General features: G+C 37.9%; 2 protein-coding genes across 3 annotated transcripts in view; both read left to right on the top strand.

Annotated features, from left to right (window-relative positions):
- Positions 1-3813: 3813 nt before the first annotated feature.
- On the top strand, positions 3814-15952 carry nipal3 (NIPA like domain containing 3). 2 transcript variants are annotated; one of them, XM_061968252.2, is made up of 11 exons: positions 3814-4063; positions 4220-4288; positions 5381-5552; positions 5625-5684; positions 5762-5907; positions 8303-8399; positions 8483-8618; positions 12446-12534; positions 12790-12853; positions 14910-15008; positions 15071-15255. In XM_061968252.2, the coding sequence occupies exons 1-11, from the start codon at positions 4034-4036 to the stop codon at positions 15111-15113; spliced, it is 1005 nt and encodes a 334-aa protein (XP_061824236.2). In that variant the 5' UTR covers positions 3814-4033; the 3' UTR covers positions 15114-15255. The 2 variants fall into 2 exon arrangements, with proteins under 2 accessions (XP_061824236.2, XP_061824235.2); XM_061968251.2 differs by having other exon boundaries at positions 3816-4063; positions 14910-15004; positions 15071-15952.
- Positions 15953-16480: 528 nt separating this feature from the next.
- rcan3 (regulator of calcineurin 3) overlaps positions 16481-21045 on the top strand; it is a 109454-nt gene continuing 104889 nt past the window's right edge. The window contains exons 1-2 of the mRNA XM_061968255.2: positions 16481-16631; positions 18335-18608. Of these exons, the coding sequence (XP_061824239.1) occupies positions 18399-18608 (210 nt within the window). The 5' untranslated portion in view covers positions 16481-16631; positions 18335-18398. The remainder of the gene's footprint in view (positions 16632-18334; positions 18609-21045) is intronic.

Consider the following 21045-nt stretch of genomic DNA (forward strand, 5'->3'; position numbering starts at 1 on the left):
TATGGTCATGAGCTTTGGGTTATGACCGAAAGGACAAGATCACGGGTACAAGCGGCCGAAATGAGCTTCCTCTGCCGGATGGCGGGGCTCTCCCTTAGAGATAGGGTGAGAAGCTCTGTCATCCGGCTGGAGCTCAAAGTAAAGCCGCTGCTCCTCCACATCAAGAGGAGCCAGATCAGGTGGTTCAGGCATCTGGTCAGGATTCCACCCGAACGCCTCCCGATGGAGGTGTTTCGGGCACGTCTGACCGGTAGGAGGCCACGGGGAAGACCCAGGACACGTTGGGAAGACTATGTCTCCCGGCTGGCCTGGGAACACCTCGGGATCCCCCGGGAAGAGCTGGACCAAGTGGCTGGGGAGAGGGAAGTCTGGGCTTCCCTGCTTAGGCTGCTGCGCCCGCGACCCGACCTCGGATAAGCGGAAGAAGATGGATGATAGAGATAGAAATTTCATCAGTTGATGCAATGCAATCAAGCAAATGCATCTTTGAGACCATAACAACATGTCCCTGACAAACATGGAGGCCATCATGTTGCAACATGGAATTTTAATAAAAATATACATCATTGAAAGTTAAACATGTAAATAAATGTATTTTTTATAAATCTGTGTAAAACATTTCTATGTTTTTCTTTACTTAATAATTCGTTGTGTTTTTTTATTTTTCATTTTTTAGACATTTTTATTAGTTGATGCAATGCAATCAAACAAATGCATCTTTGGGCCAATAGCAACATGTCCAAGACTAACATGGAGGCCACCATAATGTAAAATGGAATTAAATTATAAATATACATATTAGCAAAAGTTGAAAATGTGTTTACAGATCTGTGTAAAATATTTCAAAATGTTTCTTTTCTTTTTAACTTTTTTTTTTTGTTGACATTTTATCAATTGAACCGCAATCAACCAAATGCATCTTTGAGGTAATAACGACGCGTCACTGACAAACATGGATGCCATCACATTGCAACATGGAATTTCATTAGATATTCATATGTAAAAAATTTAAAATATAAATTTGTGGTTTACTGATCGATGTGAAACATTCCTCTATTTTCCTTAACTAAAAAAAATATTTTATTTTGATGTTTTATCAGTTGATCCAATGCAATCAAGCAAATGCATATTTGAGGCTGTAATGACATCCATCCATCCATCCATTTTTTTCTGCTTGTCCCGTTCGGGGGGCGCTGGAGCCTATCTCAGCTGCATTCGGGCGGAAGGCGGCGTACACCCTGGACAAGTCGCCACCTCATCACAGGGCCAACACAGATAGACAGACAACATTCACACTCACATTCACACTAGGGACAATTTAGTGTTGCCAATCAACCTATCCCCAGGTGCATGTCTTTGGCGGTGGGAGGAAGCCGGAGAACCCGGAGGGAACCCACACAGTCACGGGGAGAACACAGAAACTCCACACAGAAAGATCCCGAGCCCAAGATCGAACCCAGGACCTTTGTATTGTGAGGTACACGCACTAATGACAATGCCTGAAAAATATGGAGGCCATCATGTTGCAACACGAAATTCAATTTAAAATACATATTATTAAAAGCTAAACATCTAAATAAATGTAATTGTTATTTACAGGTCTGTGGGAAACATTTCTCATTTTGTTTACTTGATAAAAACAAAATCCGACTTTTTTTTCATTTTAATAGTTATAGATGCAAAATCAAGCAAATGTATCTTTAGGGTAATAACGACATGTCCCTAACAACAACAACAACAAAAATCAGGGAACAACATGGAATTTAGTTAAAAATATATATTATTAAAAGTTTAAAAATATGAATAAATGTGTTTTATATTTAAAGATATTTGTGAAAATGTACTTAAAAAAGAAAATCTAACTTTTTTAGACATTTTATCAGCTGATGCTACACAATCAAGCAAATATATATTTGAAGTAATACCAGCATGTTCCTGACAAACATGGAGGGCATCACTGTGCAACATGGGGGAAAAAACTGAAATAATTCAAACCAAATTATCCATTTTATCCTATCGGGGTCGCTAGAGCCTATCTCAGCTGCAGTTGGGCGTACACCCTGGACAAGTCGCCACCTCATTGCAGGGCAACACAGATAGACAACATTCATTAAAAGTAAAAAAAAAAAAAAGTTGAATTTAGTAATCTGTGCAAAGCATGTTCACAACATTCTGCTAAAATCAAACAATTAGTTTTCATATTTTTTTTGCAAATTATTTGGACATTTTAAACGTAATGCAACAATGAAGCAAATACTTTTCGTGTAACAACATGTCCCTGACAAACACAAAGGCTATTATATTGCAACGTGGAATTGAATAAAACTTACTGTTAAATAAAAAATAATAAATAAATTAAAAAATTAATTTAAAAAAATATATGTATAAGTATATGTATAATCAGGGGCGCCGAAAAGGGGGGGGGGGGGCGGGGGGTAAAGGAGACGGATTCTAGGGGCCCATGATGGAGGGGGTCCCATAATTGTATGTAAAGTAGCATCAAAAAATGTTGCCGCTGTGTTGGGGGCCCTGTAAAGATTATTTTCATGGGGCCCAAAATCCCTAGCGGCGCCCCTGTGTATAATAAACATATAAATATATATTGTTGTTGATTTACAAATCTGTATGAAACATTACAATTGTTTTTTTTTCTTTTTTATTGCATTTTTCTTTCTTAGACATTCAATTAGCTGAAGCATTGCAATCAGGATAATGCAACTACCAATAACTCATCAGGGCAAGTTGTAGCAATAGGACGTATCTGCCAAAAAGTGCATATTTAATCATCATGTTATCCACATGCGAGACACTGACTTATTTACAAGTCTGATTATGAAAGACAGTGATATTTGATCATCTATCAATCAAATGCCAAATAACATGTGCACTGGGATTTCCCTACATGGTCTACACTCCCTCTACTGGTTTGGAATAGTAAGGCCTAAAAGTCACACGTTGCTATTTATTCACGTAAAAATATTATTTTTTAGAATCAAATTGCAATTAATTTGTCATTGCAAACTGGACCATTTTCCAAAATAATGGAATGTTAATTTTGACTTTGTTGCATGTTAAATCAACCAAGAAGACTGCCACAACCACTCACACTGTGATTTATCTTGCCATGTTTCGTTGCAGCCCTGCTTGCAATGACTCACGGTTCTTATTTAACCCCTTTTAGAAACAGTTGGAAAAAATTACAGGGCTTTTCTTTTCAAGAAGTTTCCGCCCTGATGCCTTTTGTTTTGGTTTTGGCACGTCTCCGGCATATATGTGTTCCTCTTTGACAGCTGCAATGACACAGCAAGTACAAAAATAATACCGATTGCATGAATGTATACATTTGGGAAAAGGGGGTAAAGTATCAATCAATTTCATGTATTCATTCATTTAACATGAAATCATTTAATTTATGATAAAGTACAAATAATTTAAAATTCACTTGCTCCAATGACGCTGAAGTCCATTATAGCACAATAGCACAGCTTGCTGTCTTTATGTCGTACTGCAATTAGATTATATATTTTTTAATGGAAACAATAATATTGTTCGTTTTTTGTTTGTTTGTTTTTTACATATTTTAAGATAGCTGTATTTGTAAAATTATATCAACAATACGAAGCCAAAACACATTTAAATATGTAAGTACTTCTTTGAACGTGATGTATTTATAATTAAACTATCGCGATGTGCTAAAAACAAAAATAACTATACATATATACAGGTTTGGTAGGAAAAAGGCGACATTTTAAATATTTATTTACTATCATAATTTGTAAACAAACGTATTTTCGGGTTTATTCTTCCTGTCATGTGACCCATGTGCCGGATGACGTAATTTGCCTCAAACGGTCATTCAACCCAGGAAGTCGGAAGCTTCTTGACGGCAAAAATTATGTCATATAAACCCATTAAATTCAGAAATTGATTAATAATACTTGTTTTATGGTCGACCGGAGGAAAGTGACAGTATGAAACTTCGTAACGTAAGTTTGTCGGTTGCCGCTAAGTGCTGAATTTGTACGAAAGAGATATGGATAGGCTAAACGAAGACTCATACACGGTAAGAAAATCATGTAATAGTGTTCATCTTCTTGTTTAGTATGAAACAAAACCCAATTGAGTGTTTATACATGATCAAATTATTGTTTTTAAAATATGTTGCACATAGCTGACTTGACCTTTGGGTTATCGCTCATTGAATATTTGTATTTTCCAGAACAACCTCATTGGAACTCTACTTGCTATTTTTGGAAACGTGCTCGTAAGCATCTCCTTGAATATTCAGGTAAGTGATGCCTTTTCTTTTCTCAATAACTGCCCATATTTATTGTAAATACCCCCTTTCTCCCTCAGTGTATCGTTTGGACTACACTAGTTGTCCTGAAGCTTTTTCCACTAAGTAAATACAAAAACTGGCTCTTTAAGTACCACCATAATGACCAACATTAAAATACATTGGCGTAGTAGGCCTAACTATTCATTAAAAACAAGGCATAGGTTTTGTTCAACAAGTCTTTACGAAATGTTGGCTACCGTAACATTAGACTTAGACTTAGACAAACTTTATTGATCCACAAGGGAAATTGTTCCACACAGTAGCTCAGTTACAAAGGATGGAAAAGATTATGCAGGTATAAAGTAGATTAAACTGTACCATAATAGCAATATAAAAAAATACACACAATTTGAACAGTTACACTGTGTTTGAATATAAAAAAAAACAATCAATTGATTCTTTGGCGTGCCACTAGATAGACCCTATGTACAACTAGTGGTACATGAACAATCACTGGAATACACTATTGTGCGATAAATAGAGGTGAGTAGACTGGACAAAAAAATTTACTCAAGTACACTACCTTTACTTTGAAGTAATAAAACTCAAGTAAAAGTAAAATGTAGTCATCCGAAGAATTACTAGTTTGGTAAAAAAAAAAGTACTCAAGTGCTGAACTAAATTTATTCAGTAACTATTATTTTTTAATTGTACTTACACAGCAATTGTAGTTGGTGTGTGTGTGTGTGTGTGTGTGTGTGTGCTAGAGAGCCACTACTAGAACATGTACCACAAAAGATGTGTATTTTACCATCACTGATGACATTATAACAGGGCTAAAGTTAGCTAATTGTTATGCTAATGTTAGCATATGCACATCTAAAACATTAAAAAAACATCTACAACTTACCACAACATGTTTTCTCTCGTCGGAAGTGGAATTCTTGTAGGCTGAAATGTGAACATTTCTACTGACACATATAACAATGCACCATATGAATTGTTGTGTAATAAAGTTGTGCTGCCTCTTCTGATATAATTGCACGTTTTACAGTGTGTACAATGAGTGCGGTCAGACCTTTTTTCTTTTGTCCCTCACAGAAATATGGCCATGTCATCGTTGTGGGCGCAAAGGACCCGCATGTGTTTTTCCGCACTAAAACCTGGTGGTTTGGTTTTTTTCTCACCTCTCTGGGTGAAACGGCTAACTTTGTCTCGTACGCCTTCGCCCCCCTCAGTCTCATCGCGCCGCTCAATGCTGTCTCCATCCTCAGTAAGTGTTCCTCTGCAGCAGTTTAAAAAAATGAAGAAAGATGATGTGACGGATCTTGTTTTTGTTTTTCAGCAAGCTTCATTTTGAGTTTTATTTTCATGCCGGAGAAATACAGGCCAAAGGACTTTGCAAGTGAGTGCACATGCAGTATATACCTCATCACATAGGTCGTATTTTGAATTGAATCATGTGATGTGTTTCGCTTTCAGAGCGTTATGGGCTCTCCTTCTTGGGCGCTGTCCTCGCCATCGGAGGGGCGTACCTCTTTGTAGCGTTTGGACCCAACTGGCATGAAAAGCTTACAGCAGAAATTGTTGTGCGACATCTTGTCGGTTGGCCCGTTCTCTTGTATCTGGTAAGACGCATTCACTCCCCAGTCCAAACGCACATTACATTTGCTTTCTAATCTTCACACAATCTGTAATGTGATGCAATAAAAGCATGGTCAATGTAAAAAAAAACTATTTATTGATGAGACCATTTTAACTACCATTGTGTCATTCATTAGTCATACAAGTCAATTTAGTGTAAAAATCACAGGGTTTCCCCTTGATGTTACTGAATGTGGCGCACAGCCACGGCATTGTCATCTCCGCCACACCTTAAAAATGAGGGTATTTTACGTGAAAACAAATTAAATTAATATAAGAAGAAGTCGTCACACGAAGTCTGACGCTATTTTTAACTTTTATTGCCAATATTATGCTAACAAACGGCATAATTCCAACAGGTATTACCTCCCATGCAAACACCTTCGTCTCCGTGCTTTCATGAACATACAACACTTCCTCATTCTCACCCAATCCCTTTTCAGGCATGGATTTTCTAGCATGCACACATCGCACTGTATGGAATGGCCTCAATCTCGTTACCTTGCGTAATGACAATAAAGCTGATTCTGATTCTGATTCTGATTCTGATGGTGTGTTTGTGATCATGGGAAAAATTGACATCAAATCAAAACCACACAAACTGCTAGCAGATCGTTCGTTACAGCACAAATGGAAATATACAGCCTATTATGTATGCACTATTGTCTAGTGATGCAACGAAAATTCGGCCACTGAAAAAAGACGTAAAAACAGCGCTGCCGAAACCGGATGTAACCAAGACGCACGCGATTGTCTGGAGCCTTGTCAGCATGTCTGCAATGTGGATGTAATTTTGATATATCCCAGATATACCCGCGGACAGCGATCTACGAAATGTGTGAATATTAAGAGGACAGTGGCAGCTTTTAAGGAGAGAAAATCTAACTGGAGCAGCAGTACGACACAAGAGTGACATGCTCGCTGCAGCTTGCTTTTTGTCAGAGACATGGAGGGACAGAAGTAGTCTCTAAACATGAGAACAGTCTATAACAGGGGTCCCCAAACTATGACCCGCGGGCCGGATCCGGCCCCTAGCATCCAAAATCTGTCCCACAGGAAGTCCCAAGTTAAAAAAAAAAGTGTTTTTTTATTTTTTATTTTATTTATTTATTTTTTTTAATCTTTCCTTTCTAATCTATTTTCTACCGCTTATTACTCTTGGTGTCTCCAAGCTGCTCAGGCAAATCATATTGTCTAAAAATGAATTTTCCCATCGATAACGTGACAATGTTAAATGTTGATGAACATCAATGTTAATTGATGTTAAATGACAAAACAGATTATAAAGACAATGTATATATGTATATATACATATATATATATATATATATATATATATATATATATATATATATAAACATATATATATATATATATATATATATATATATATATATATATATATATATAAATATATATATATAAATATATGTATATATATATATATATATATATATCCAAATTTTTTTAACCCAATGCGGCCCCCGAGTCAAAAAGTTTGGGGACCCCTGGTCTATAATAACACTAGACAAAGATTCTAGATTTGTTGCTAGTCGGTTTTAATTAAAAAAAAATCATTAAAAGTCTATAGACATTTAAAAACTATATAAAATATATGTTAATCCTAATTATATTAACTTTTTTTTTTTTAAATATATGTATACATGTTTTACCCTTTTTAAAGAAAATCATATCAAACTAGGATATATGAATAGCAAATTATGCGATGATGTCATGTTGACCACACTCCTAACCACTAATCTAGGGGAAACCCTGAATAAGTTGACAAATGTAATATTATGACAAAAACAGTGATTTATTTCACTTAAAGCTGGGGTACTTGAGTCTTGTGTCACCAGGCAGAATTCAAATTGTAAATCCCACCCCCCACTCTGCGCACCTTGCTGATTGTCTCTCCCAGTCTCCTCCTCTCTGAAATTGTACGAAATTGAGCTGTACGTGCACACGCATTGGTTGTTGACAGTCTGAGTTTTTTGGCGGCGATCGTGGCCCAACAATGGGCCCTTGCCCTAAGGTTAAGAAACACTGGTCAACATAACATGTAATGGTGGTTCTTTAGTCAAAATGTTGTATAGGTTATGTTTTACAGACCATCTTTAAGCCGCTTCCTGACCTCATTAGGACAAGTTGATGCAATAGAAAAAATAAAATATTTGCCCAACAAGTGCAACTTTAATCCTCCTATTATCCTCATGCAAAACATTGACTTATTTACAGGTGTGCGATTATGAAAGACTGTGAGATTTGAAAAAGTTCGGACACCCCTGGTTCGCCTGTGTATTTGTTTTGTGGTTTAGTATGCAGCATTGTATTGTGTTGTGATAGAAAATGTTAATGATCATATTTATTCACCGACAGGTCCTGGAGATCATCTTGTTCTGCCTGCTTTTATATTTTTACAAACAGAGAGAAGCAAACTACCTTGTCGTCATCATGCTGCTGGTGTCTTTGCTTGGTAACGTCAACTTCCCAAAACATTCTCTTATTCCTGAGACGGAACAATTCAGAAGAGACGATTTTTGTCTTTGTGCCGCTCAGGTTCAGTCACAGTCATTACAGTGAAGGCCGTGTCTCACATGTTGATTCTGACCTTGGAGGGCTCCATGCAGCTTGACTACCCCATCTTCAGCGTCATGTTTGTGTGCATGGTGTCTACAGTCACCTTCCAAGCCAGGTACTCGCACTGTGTTTCGATTGCTTACAAAGGAAATTGTAGGATTCATATAGGGTTGCTTGACTGTTTAAAATGCATTGTAATGTTGTGTAATTAAGGTTTAAAACACTCTTAAAACCATCTCAAGCGGGAAAAGAAATCCTGAATCTAGGACTGTAATTCATTTGTGGCAGCAGTGGGCAGTGGAATAACGTAATCGTTGAATTTGCATTATTAGTTACGACACGTGACTTGCACAAAGTCAGTTAAAGCCATGAATAACTATATTATGTTGTTGTTGTTTTTTATGTCACAATGTGGGGAGTGCTCAGAGAGTATGGGGTATCAGACTGTCTGATTGTGGCGGTCCGCTCCCTGTATGATCGGTGTCAAAGCTTGGTCCGCATTGCCGGCGGTAAGTCGGACCCGTTTCCAGTAAGGGTTGGACTTCGCCAAGGCTGCCTTTTGACACCAATTGTGTTCATAACTTTTATGGACAGAATTTCTAGGCGCAGTCAGAGCATTGAAGGTATCTGGTTTGGTGGCTGCAGGATTACATCTCTGCTTTTTGCAGATGATTAGGTTATTTAGAGGGTTTTGTGGGCAGAATAGAGAGCCCCCATTGACTACATCGTTAGCGGACTTTTTATGTATTTATTTATTTACGACTTCGAATGTATAAAAAAAGAACAAAATATGTGTTCATGTCTTTATAGAGAGATTGTGAATGATAGACCGCACATCTCTCTCAAATTTTTGCGTATTTCCAGTATGACTGATCTGATAATATGGTCAGAGTGCAGAAGCGTTACTTCAGTGACGGCAATCTACGGAAATTACCGTAGACGTTTGGAGTAGGGCTGCAGCTAACGATTATTTTTCTATCGATTAATCTATAGATTATTTTTTTCGATTAATCGGTTAATCTATAGATTATTTTTTTCGATTAATCTATGGATTATTTTTCCTTTTACCGATTATTTTTTTTATTTAAAATGAAGAGGAAAAAATAAATGTAGGCCAGTTTTTTCAAAAGGCATGGCTTTTATTTACAAAAAAAAAAGTATGGCCACTCAGTCAACATTGACAACAACATGACAAAATATTCTGTAACAATGTAAACATTTAAAACTTTTAACATTTAACAAAATTAAAAGTAGCTTATTTGCTTTTTAATGTGCAAATATAAAAGTAAACATCCAGTGCAAATCTTAATATTCTGGAATAGTATAAGCATTTAAAAAGTAAAAGTATTGCTTATTTTGCTTTAAAATGTGCAAAAATAAAGATAAACATCCAATACAAAAAAATGCAAAACGGAAATATTCTGTAACAAGTGTAAACATTTCAACAAAAGTAAAAGTATTGCTTATTTGCTAAAATGTGCAAAAATAAAGCTAAACATCCAATACAAAAAAGTGTACAGTGTAAACATTTCAACAAAAGTAAAAGTATTGCTTATTTTGCTTAATAACACAACAATGATAGTATGATTAAAGTGAAAGTTAATTGTTGGTTTGTACATAGTATATGTAACTGTTAATGTTGTAAAAGGTATTTGCACAACTAATTAACGTTAGCGTTTGTGACACGTCTTGTGCCGTGGGGTTCTTTCAGGACCGACAGACTGAACGCCAGACGGCTTTGCCAGGTTTACAATCTTTTAATTTTACACAAAGTCTTTTCTCTTCCAACTCTTTTCTCTTTCTTTCCTCGCTTTTCAGCTCCTCTTCCTTGCTCGCTCGTCGTCCCCTGTCTCTTGCGGCGTCGCTCCCGGCGCGCCCCGCCTCGCCGCTCGCTCGCCGCCGCCGCCTCTCCACAGCGTTAAAGAGGAGCGCGTCTTTGTAAACACTGAACAGGCACGCCAAACGCGCCTCTCAGAGCAAACGGTGCTTTAGTTTATGAATTTACAACGCAGATACAAATGACACATTCATGTTTTTGTGTAATAATGACAACGTATACGCACGCGGACGATTGACTAGTTGATGGTGATGGCAAGAACGCTGTCAGGGGTTTTCTTTTCAAATGTTCGTTCATAGCCGTTGTGCTGCTATGATAGGCCATTTCCGCTCGACACAGTGTGCATACAACAACATTATTAGGCCGTTTATTGAAATACTCCGACACTTTTGACGACTTTTGGCGTGCTTTTTTCCCCTCGCTCGCATCGTCTGCTTTGCGCTCCGCCATGACAGTAGTGTGACGTAAATATGCGACGCGCCGACGCACAAAAACGGCGTCGACGTATTTACGTAACCGATGACGTCGACTACGTCGACGCGTCGTTTCAGCCTTAGTTTGGAGCAGAATATTCAAAATGGTTGCCTGAAATTGTGGTATTTTTTGATGTTTCGATGGTATTTTCACATACTTTGCGGATTGTAAATACAATCGGATATGGTTTAATGTATACAATGAAACACAATTAAGCATATAAAGTCAACTTGTTTTTCCACATTACTGGTTCTTAAAGGCCCTGTTTACACTAAGCCGGATAAGGTTATCCAGGGTAAATACCACCTAACCTTATCCGTGTCCACACACAACAATGCCACCGTTTAACCCCCTCCGTCCGCCGGCGCAACGCAACGTAGTACGCATGCGCGGAAAATGCGCACGTCATAGTCACCTCCAGTGTTGCTTTGTGTGCAAGTTGTTAAATTTAACTTATCTGAACAATATCCAGTATTGTGGTATTTCAATTAACTGGAATCCAGTGTGCTTTGGGGCCCTATTGTAGTGAATCACACCTGAGCCATCATAAATTAATCAAATCTTTAATAAACCCGTGAAAGTACACAATGTGACAAAGAACATTTTACAACAACAAATCTCGGGATCTAGATATCTGGTCAGGACATTCCTCACTCTTTTGCCTTCACCTTCATTGTCCATTCGTTTTTGGTGACTTTATTTAGTCTAAACCTAAATGTTGAGTCCGCGACATACATGGCGGACAATAACTGATACAGTCTGCTTTGCCAGTCCAAAAGCATTCGCCGTTTTCCGTAGTCTTCTCTTGTCAGCCAGGTAATACAAAGCACACGCTACCCTTATATCACATCCACGGGAGCTCGCATTCTCGTTGTCTCTCCTTCGACAAATGGACAAAGTTTTTCGGTAAGTAGAATCACAGCTGACCTGGACATTGGAAAGTTCTCTTGTCGTCTGAGAAGTGTTGTATCCGAAATAGCTGCAATCGCTTTCTCTTAAGGTATTCATGTGTGATTTCCACAAGCGTCTGTACAGACGGAAGGAGAAACACGGGCATGTCTGGATGACTCGCCTCCATATTTCCAGTGGTTAGCTCCGAGTTACGAAACCGCTTTATTATGAAGCTTGCTGTGGCGCGTTCTTTCTGACGTCACTTCCTCTGTGGGGCGCGGCCTTTCTGGCGTCACTTCCTCTCCCAACTCAGTTTGTTAACGATCAATGAGTCCATACAAAGCTAAGAGCCTGAGATTCAAGAAATACAGGGCACACTTACCCGTGTAAAAAATTATCCAAGGAGGGGGACCTTAAACGATAGTTTAGTGTGGCTGAAACGGGGTTTAGGCTAAATAATTATTCGTTTAAGGGATTATCCGGCTTAGTGTAGACATAGTCTAAGTTTGACACCCCTGATCTACAGTGTAGGTTTGATGACTGGCACTTGCAAAATATAGTGACAAAGTTCAAAGCTTTGTCTTCTTATTCTCCGGCAGACCATGTGTAATGGTGTGTTTATGGGCAAGGGCAAACTGGGAGCTGGTGGGCCGCCACCAATAAATGAATGCATAGGAAACACTGAATAACTTTTAGAAAGGATGTACAGTACAAACCAAAAAAAAAATGTGCTTTTGCAGGTTTCTCTCTCAAGCTTGCAAGTTGTACGACACGTGCCTCATCGCCAGCGTTAACTACATCCTCTCCACTGCTTTTGCTGTACTAGCAGGTGAGTCACGCTTTTACTTTTAAGCTAAACTAAAGTGTTTCAAAGCCCTTTGTTGACACATCAGTAGGGGAACTCTCAAAATCAGGTTTGACACAAACTTTGTTTGTTAACCTTTCGGGTGAAAGTACTAACGCTCTGTCATTCCCAGGCGGGCACTTACTAATGGTTTGAAAGTCCAAATTGAATGAATAAAAGTGTTCTATTCTGCTTTTGATGTACCTTTTTTTAAAATTGTATTTTCTTTCAATCTCTTAGGGGCCGTGTTTTATTTAGAGTTTTCGAATGAAGACGTCCTTCACGTCTGCATGTTCTTGTTAGGGTGAGTCATAAACAACACTAATATATACGGTAGCACTTGGATAAAGCCTTTTGTCCGTCACAGAGCTTTTCTTATGTACAAGAGAAACTCCACAAATTGGACTATCGTGTAAATGTTCGTTTATACCAGCAATTAGATTTACAAGGTGAAACTAATCAATTACATAGGGTCATAACATGCAACTGAAGATATTTCAAGACTTCTTTTGATATAATTTTGATGATTATGGCTGACAGCTTATGAAAACTTCAAATGAAAAATTTCAGAAAATGTTTGCAAAAACTGTAAACCATGATCATCAAAATTATAACAAAAACTTGACATATTTCACTTTGTATGTAATGATTTAACAACATATATTAGTTTCACGTTTGAAGTTCAATTGCTGACATGAAAATATATTAAACTGTTTTGATTTTTACCTGTGTATACTGTTAGTAGTCTTGAGCAGGGGTATTCAATAGGGGGTCTGCATTGTGTCAGTGTTATAAAATATTTTGTCATTAAACCTGTTTTTTTTAATGTTTTTTTTTATATTTTTTCCGCAAATTTTTCACAATTTTTAAACTATATATATTTTTTAATGAAAATACAAAATAAAGAAAAATACAAATGTTAATGTATTTAAACAGAATTAACATTGATCCAACACATTGTAGTGTAGTTTGTGAACACCAGTGGCATGCCCAACCTTTTCACTGTGCTGCCAGCTACCGAATAGTTCCGCTAGTTGGCCGCTGTGCTATACTATCTAATGAAGAAATCTTAATATTGCGCAACAACAAGGTTTAGGACAAGTTTAATTTAAATCACAAATTCAAACAAGATTAATAATTTGGGGGTCCATCCCTCCCCCATCTCTGGTCCTGGGCCTTAAAATTGTTAAAGACCCCTTGTCTAGAGCTTAACTGCGGGGAAATATTATACATTCCTCCAACACCTGGGTAGAGATACAGAACATCTTGAAGGGTTGGGCATTAACCAAAGTAAATTATCCGTACCAGGGGCAAACTGTTCCTGCCATAAAGTTTAATTCCCTCCAAAGGCAATGATTAAGTTGCATTTTACTCCTCTATGCAGTAAGTTGTTAAAGGCCTGGATTGGAAGTTCATTGGAACGTATGTGTTTTATTTTTTTTAATGGGTCATCTTATGATTTTTTTTTCTACATTTATAACACTTTCTTGTGGTCTACATAACATATAATGGTATTTTGTTTCATAGATTATATTTAACAGACTGTTTTCAAGCTGCTTTTCTGACCGTCTCTTCAGGATGTGCCGTTTTGGGGTGGGCGGTCTTATTTACGTGCCTCCACTTCAACAGCGTCTTCTCCCCGTCAGCCATGTTGTAGTTTTTAGCACTTCCCTAGCAAGTCTACTGACAGATATAAGCTCAAACGATACGCTTGTAATAGAAATGGCAACAGCGGTGGATGCATGTGCAAGCCAGTCTGCTCCACAACGAGAAGATAGAGAAAAAGAACGAACTACAATGGCAAACTCGCGCAAAGCTTTTCGGGTGAAACTTTACCATCCAACCATCCATTTTCTACCGCTCGTCCCTTTTGGTGTCGCGGGGCCTATTGCAGCTGCACTTGGACAAAGGGCGGGGTACACCCTGGACAAATCGCTACCTCATCGCAGGTCATATATAGATAATCCGCTGACGTCACCTGTGGGAAAAACGTCACAATTTGGGGCAAGATTGTTTATAAAAATCTCAGCTATGCCTCCTTAATTACATTTTTTTGGACTTATGCAGATCCCAAATACACAACAACAGGTACCAATAGGTTAAAAAAGGTCTGTTTTGCATAACAGGTCCCCTTTAAATTGTTGAAACTGTAGTTTCCCACGTTCCCCACCAGGTAGAGCCATTGTGCTTTCATCCATGTGCATATTGCATGATTAAAAAATGCATTTCATTTTTAGGTGGATACATTGTGGGTGTCTACAACTTTGTATTTTCTTGTTTGATCATGGTTATGGACAATATATATATATGTATACATTATGTGGTAATCATAGTTTTGGACTAATCTGTGTGTTGTGTAGGACCGCCGCATGCTTCTTGGGGGTCTTCCTCGTCACCAAAAACAAGAAAAGGAGTAAGACCTTTGAGCCTTACGTCACCATGAATATGAGTAACGGTGTGTAAGTATTGCACTGCAACATAGTCAATTTGCAGTCTGTTTACTTAATGTGTCCACAATCAGGTGTGCCGACCATTCACAGCACGAGTCCAGCTGTCCCGCCTGACTTCAGCGGCACTTTTTCTTACGGCACGCTAGTCAACAACGACCGAGCAACTTCTGCTCATCAGCCTGTTAGCGGGAAACGGCCCACCTCCAGCGTTGGAACCACAAGAGTGTCTAACGGGAAGGAAGATTAGCGCCAAGCTTTAATATCTACACTGGAACCTTAAAGGTTGTGTGTCTTTTGAAACAGATTATCCCATAGTAAATAGAAATAATCTGTTCCGGGGTCAAAATATTTATTTCTTCTTAATAGGACAAGCATGACACTATGTCTTAGTGGTGTCAGGTACAATCACGCTCAGGACAACCAAAAGGAAAATTCCAGATTTAAATGTGGTACAAGTTGTTTCAGAAACAGTACTTGATACTTAAATGTCTTAAAGATACTCTGCAATATATGACTGTACTGTTAGGCGTGTACTCTTATGCCTCACTTTTAAGTGTTTTGCCAAAGATTATTTTTTGTTGGTGTTCAAGTTAATAATCAGCCTCTAAAAACATTTCCACAGAGCAGTGTTTACTCTTGCTTTGCCTCGCTTTTTAGAGGGTTTGTATTACTGCCTTTTTTGAATGGGTCCAAATGCTGTAATTTATTGTATTTATTGATTTTGAAGTTTGCATTTTGTGTGCCTTGAATATTATCACAACACTGGATAAAAGAAGACACAGGTGCATTATTAAAGTTGTAGGATTAAAATGACTCATCGCATAAAACAACAGTTGAAGATATTTGGTCAAAAATCCACTTAAGAAAAGTGCTTTTTAATGCTGTTTTTGACTATGTAACATGTGTCTCTAATGAAAACCATCAGCAAAATAATAAACTAAATATGCCGATGATTTGACTGGTCCTATTTCTTTGCATTTCTGACAAAACATATGAACGAGCTTACTTGAAAGCCGCTCTCCTGTTTTTATTCCGCACATTTAATACAGTAATTAATCATCAACATTCAAATAATTATTAACCAAAGATCGGTAGGACTTACTGTGCATTTAGCAAGCTTTAGTAGATAATTAAAATAGGAAAGTACCTGCTGATGATTTACTTTAGTGCCTTGATTTACTAAAATAACATAAAAGATTACATGTTACATTACGCTCAAAATTATATTGTTAAGAATTGCGTCACTATTTCCGGCCTATTGAAAATACCTAAAATACAATTAAATAGTATAAAATGTATTTCGCTGTGAATATATCCTCCATTGCTTTCAATGACAGGTTGGGTTGAACCACCGGTTGCGCGTTAACTTCCGAGAGGCGGGAGTCACGTTCCCTTTCTGCTTTTTTGATTGGTCGTCACGAAACTCTTCCACCATCTCATTGGTCTAACGCTTGTAGGCGAAGACACTGGGTTAGGTTGCGCCGCAGTAATCCCATAATAACAAACGCCGCTTCTGACAGCAAACTCTTGATATTGAAGACAGCTAAACGGAGTGATTTTGTCCGTTTGTTGACTCCTCGAGTCCTTCTTGTGGTCCCTTTGCGATGGTTAATCGTCACAAACGGTAGTCAGGTAAGTCACACAACCGGCAACCAGCGTTATCACGGAGAAGCGGTACGCTGTTATCGCTGATGTTTAGCTTGTTGTCTGTCGCCCATCTTCAATGCCAATGTGTTGTAAAAGGTAATAGTTGTATTTAAACGTTAAATCATCGCGTATGCTACTGTCATACATTTTGAATGAGCTCATTACGTAATATTTATTATTTCCTTTGGAACAAGTAAACCATTTGAGCTAGAAGGACGCCCACTGGTGGCAGCGCTGTATAAAGACAGTACCTTAAATACGCCACTAGGTGTCGCTGTGTCCTCGGCGCTTGTTTGAAAGGAGTGCGGTAATGGTCTATTTTTCAGCAACTCTGTTTTGCAAAGTGATGTTTTTAAACCTCCAACCGGGATACTTAATATTTTGGGGATTGTGCAAATTACATTCTAGAAGTGGGATGTATGGCTCTTTTTTTATTTTTTTTATTTTATTAAAAAAAAAAAAAAATTTACACAACATAAAAAACACAAGATACACTTACCATTAGTGCATCAACCCAAGAAAACCCCTCCTCCCCCATCCACACTCACCCACACTCATTTACACAAAAGGGGCTGTCTCTTTCTGTTATTAAAAACTTCTGGTTCCTACAATATAGAATAATACCGTCTGCAAGGGATACAGTCTTTAAAGCACATGATTGTGTGTGCTGCTGGTCCACTAACATTTTCATTAATTACTATTTTTTATATAATTGTTTTTATATTGTTTTACTTTCTTTTCTATCCAAGAAAAAATATTTTTTATTTTATTTTATTTATTTTTGAAATTTATTTATCTTATTTTATTCCACTTAAAAAATAAATAAATAAATATAACAAAACAAAACAAACAAAGGACCTTATCTTCATGTATGGCTCTTTGAAGGGAGCTGGATCTGGAAGAGCCGTTCCTTTAAAAAAAAAAAACCTTCAAAAAACTGTCTCGCTATTTTATATATATTTTTTTATATCTTAAATATTTTTATTTATTTATTTATTTTTTGTTGTGTTTTCATTCCATAAGCCGGTGCCATATTTCTATGCTTTTGCAGTGACATCACAAGTTTGAATTTTTCCCTCACTTAAACAAAAATGTGTAGCATTTTAACCATATAGAAAAATGTGTTGATGGATATAAAAAGTATAAATAAAATAAACTTTAATAAAAAATTAGCACATAATAAAAATGTGAGGACAAAATTGTATTACCATACTTGGTGTGCGTACGCTTAAATCACTACCCTTTACAATAATGACCCCAAAAAGTGAATCTAAATAAATAAAATGAATACAGTACAATTCAAACATAACAGTGTTTTAAATAAATGTTAAATTCTATGTTTTAATAGTCAACTTTTTTTTTTGTCATTTAAAAAAAAAAAAAAAGTTTCTCTAAAGTGTTTTTGTAGTCAAGTTACCAGGCGGGTCGAACGCATGTGGACACGTTAAATTTGCATGTGCATAAAAAAGCGGCTCCCAAACGAACTGGGAATCTGTTCTCCTCATTCACTTAAAACTAAAAGAGGCTTTCAAAAGAATTGGTTCGTTCACAAACGTCACATCTCTAATACGTCCAAACTGTAAAAAAAATAGCCTGCTAACACAAATAATCTATTGCATAATATCCATATTGTTGAAGGTTTTTTTGGACACCAAAAAGCTAAAACATGTATTTATTTCCCTTCCCAGTGGCATCTTTTCCTTGCTTTTGGTCCCCACCCACCCATCAGCAGCTGTCTCAAAAAGGCTCGCCATGCTGCGAGAGAGCTCCAAGGCGTGGAGCAACGGCTCCGAGGCCTACAGCAGCGACCCGGAGGAGGACGAAGAGGAAGAGGAGGACATGGTGTTTGGGGACAATGACCCGGATGGCGTGGCGGACGAGATGATGGACCTGAGCGACCTCCCCACGTCGCTCTTTGCATGTGGCGTCCACGAGGCTGCGTTTGACGAGCAAGTGGACCGGGTGAGTAAACTGACCATTGAGGCGCACACACATATGCTACCCACCTAGGTCATGTTAATATGAGTCATTATTCATTAGATTAGTCCATCCATCCATCCATTTTCTACCGTTTGTCCCTACCGGGGTCGGCTGGAGCCTATCCCAGCAGAATTCGGGTGGAAGGCGGCGTACACCCTGGACAAGTCGTCATTAGATTAGTATTAAAATGTATTTGTGGAAGTCGCTTCCTAGCAGTTCCACTGTAGACACGGCACAGGAGCCAAGCGTGCAGTTTTAACAAAGTTTTAATGTGCATATACTTTTGCCCAAGTCTTTCTCCAGTAGAACGTGACTTTTCAGTCACGTCCGTATCCTCTCTCTCCTCCCGCTTCTGGCCGCTTACTGTTAAAGACAACAGATGATTAGATTAACACGTACCACCTGTGAAATCGAATCACCTGCCAGCTGTGTCTCGCCGTCAGCCCATGCCCCGCCCCTATCCGATGGTGCTCGTCCTCAGCACCATAGACAGAAACATTGACCTTTGCTCCCGCAGGCGCGCTGGCCACACCTCCCTCCACAGTATTATTAATTCAACATTGCTTAGTTTCTTTGGTTGTTTGTTCGCTACAACTACTCATTAAATATGCAAATTTGGAAAGGCATGGTCCAGAAAAGCTATTTTGGTGGATAAAGGTGCAGTGGGTGGATATTTGTATTATTACCAGTGGATCCTTGAATTCCATTGGTCATACAATATTGAAATTTGACCCCAATTTCCTTTAAAATGCACTTTTGTATGGTGCATTTCGATGTCTTTTTTTTGTTTTGTTTTTTGTAATACAGCCACAGAAGGGTACCAGTGATGACAAACAAAGTCATGAAGCATTGTATTATTACACACCAGCTGTTTGATTGAAATGTAGTTGAAATTGTTTATTACCAAATTTGGAGGTGTTAAAATTGCCATGAAAAATCGCCAATGCTAATCAGTAGCACGTGTATGGCAAATCCAATGTAAATTAGTATTGAGCTAGAGAAATTTGAAAAGCGTAGCCTTACTGCATGTTTATGTGTTTACTTTCTTCGTTGGCATGGAAAATCGCAACAATACCTATAGGCAGCTGGACTTAATCCATTCTGAGGCGTGCGTAAGGGCTTTTTTCCCGGCCAAGTGTTTGAGCCGGATGTGACGTCAAGTGCAACAAATGCACCGAAAAATGGCATTGTTTGGTTTTGCGTGAATCGATACCTGAGAGCACTGGTGGAATTTGGTCGGTATCTTTGAAAGTACTGAATTCGATCAATCCCTAGTTCTGGTAGTGACAGTTCGACTGGATTAAGGCAACTTTGACTTAAATCAGTCAAAAAAGAGCCTTCTTATGTGGAGACTTCAACATTGACCTCTTAAACCCTAACAAAAAAAAAGCCCGTAGATGACTTTATTGACACAATGTATAGCCTGAGTTTGTACCCTAAAATCACAAGGCCAAGCAGAATTTCAGGACACAATGCCACACTTATTGATAATATTTTTACTAATGATTTTGATAACAATACCACAAGTGGCCTGCTAATATCCGACATCAGTGATCACCTGCCAGTTTTCATACTCTATGACGGAAACTACAAGGAGAGTAACATGGATGATAAAAATACTTTTCGAAGAATATGTACAGAACAAAGTATGACGGCTTTAAAAAATGATCTGAGAAATCAAAGATGGGACGATGTCTACAGTGAAAATTATGTATATGATGCATATGGTCATTTTTTTTAATACCTTCGAGATGCTTTATGACAAACACTGTCCATTGAAACAACTTAGTAAGAAGCAAAATAAAAAAGAATCAAAAATGCTTGCAAAAAGAATAATACATTATATAGAACATTTATAATACAAAAATCTACAGAGGCAGAAAACAAGTACAACATGTATAAGAACAAGCTAACTGGCATACTACGAACATGTAGTAAAGAATATTACAGTCAATTATTGGACCAGAACGAAAACAATATGAGAGCAACACGGGGCATCCTAAATAGTATTATTAAAAATGGTGCTAAAAAGGACTATCCTAAATACTTCTTAAATGGAAATGTAAAACATAAGAATATGAACAAAGTAGTTGAAAGCTTCAATAAGTACTTTGTGAACATTGGACCAAATCTGGAGGAAAATATTCCAGATCCTGAGTCAGTTGAGGACTTGAATGACACCGTAGATAGAAACCCCAACTCTATGTTCCTAGAACAGTGGTTCTTAACCTGGGTTTGATCGAACCCTAGGGGTTCGGTGAGTCGGCCTCAGCAGTTCGGCGAAGGTCAAAACACACCCGACTCATCGTGTAAATACAAACTTCTCCCTTTTGGCGTATTACGGATACGGCAACAACTGACTGGTTTGCAGGTGTGTAATTTGTTGTGAGTTTATGCACTGTGTTGGTTTTGTTGTTTG

Source organism: Nerophis lumbriciformis, linkage group LG08, assembly GCF_033978685.3.
Source record: "Nerophis lumbriciformis linkage group LG08, RoL_Nlum_v2.1, whole genome shotgun sequence".
Lineage (NCBI taxonomy): Eukaryota > Metazoa > Chordata > Actinopteri > Syngnathiformes > Syngnathidae > Nerophis > Nerophis lumbriciformis.

Coding starts and splice junctions, on each gene's coding strand:
- nipal3 (XM_061968251.2), top strand. CDS start 4,034: ATGGATAGGCTAAACGAAGACTCATACACG. Junction 5,908..8,302: donor GGCCCGTTCTCTTGTATCTG/GTAAGACGCATT, acceptor ATTCACCGACAG/GTCCTGGAGATCATCTTGTT. Junction 12,854..14,909: donor GTCTGCATGTTCTTGTTAGG/GTGAGTCATAAA, acceptor TGTGTTGTGTAG/GACCGCCGCATGCTTCTTGG.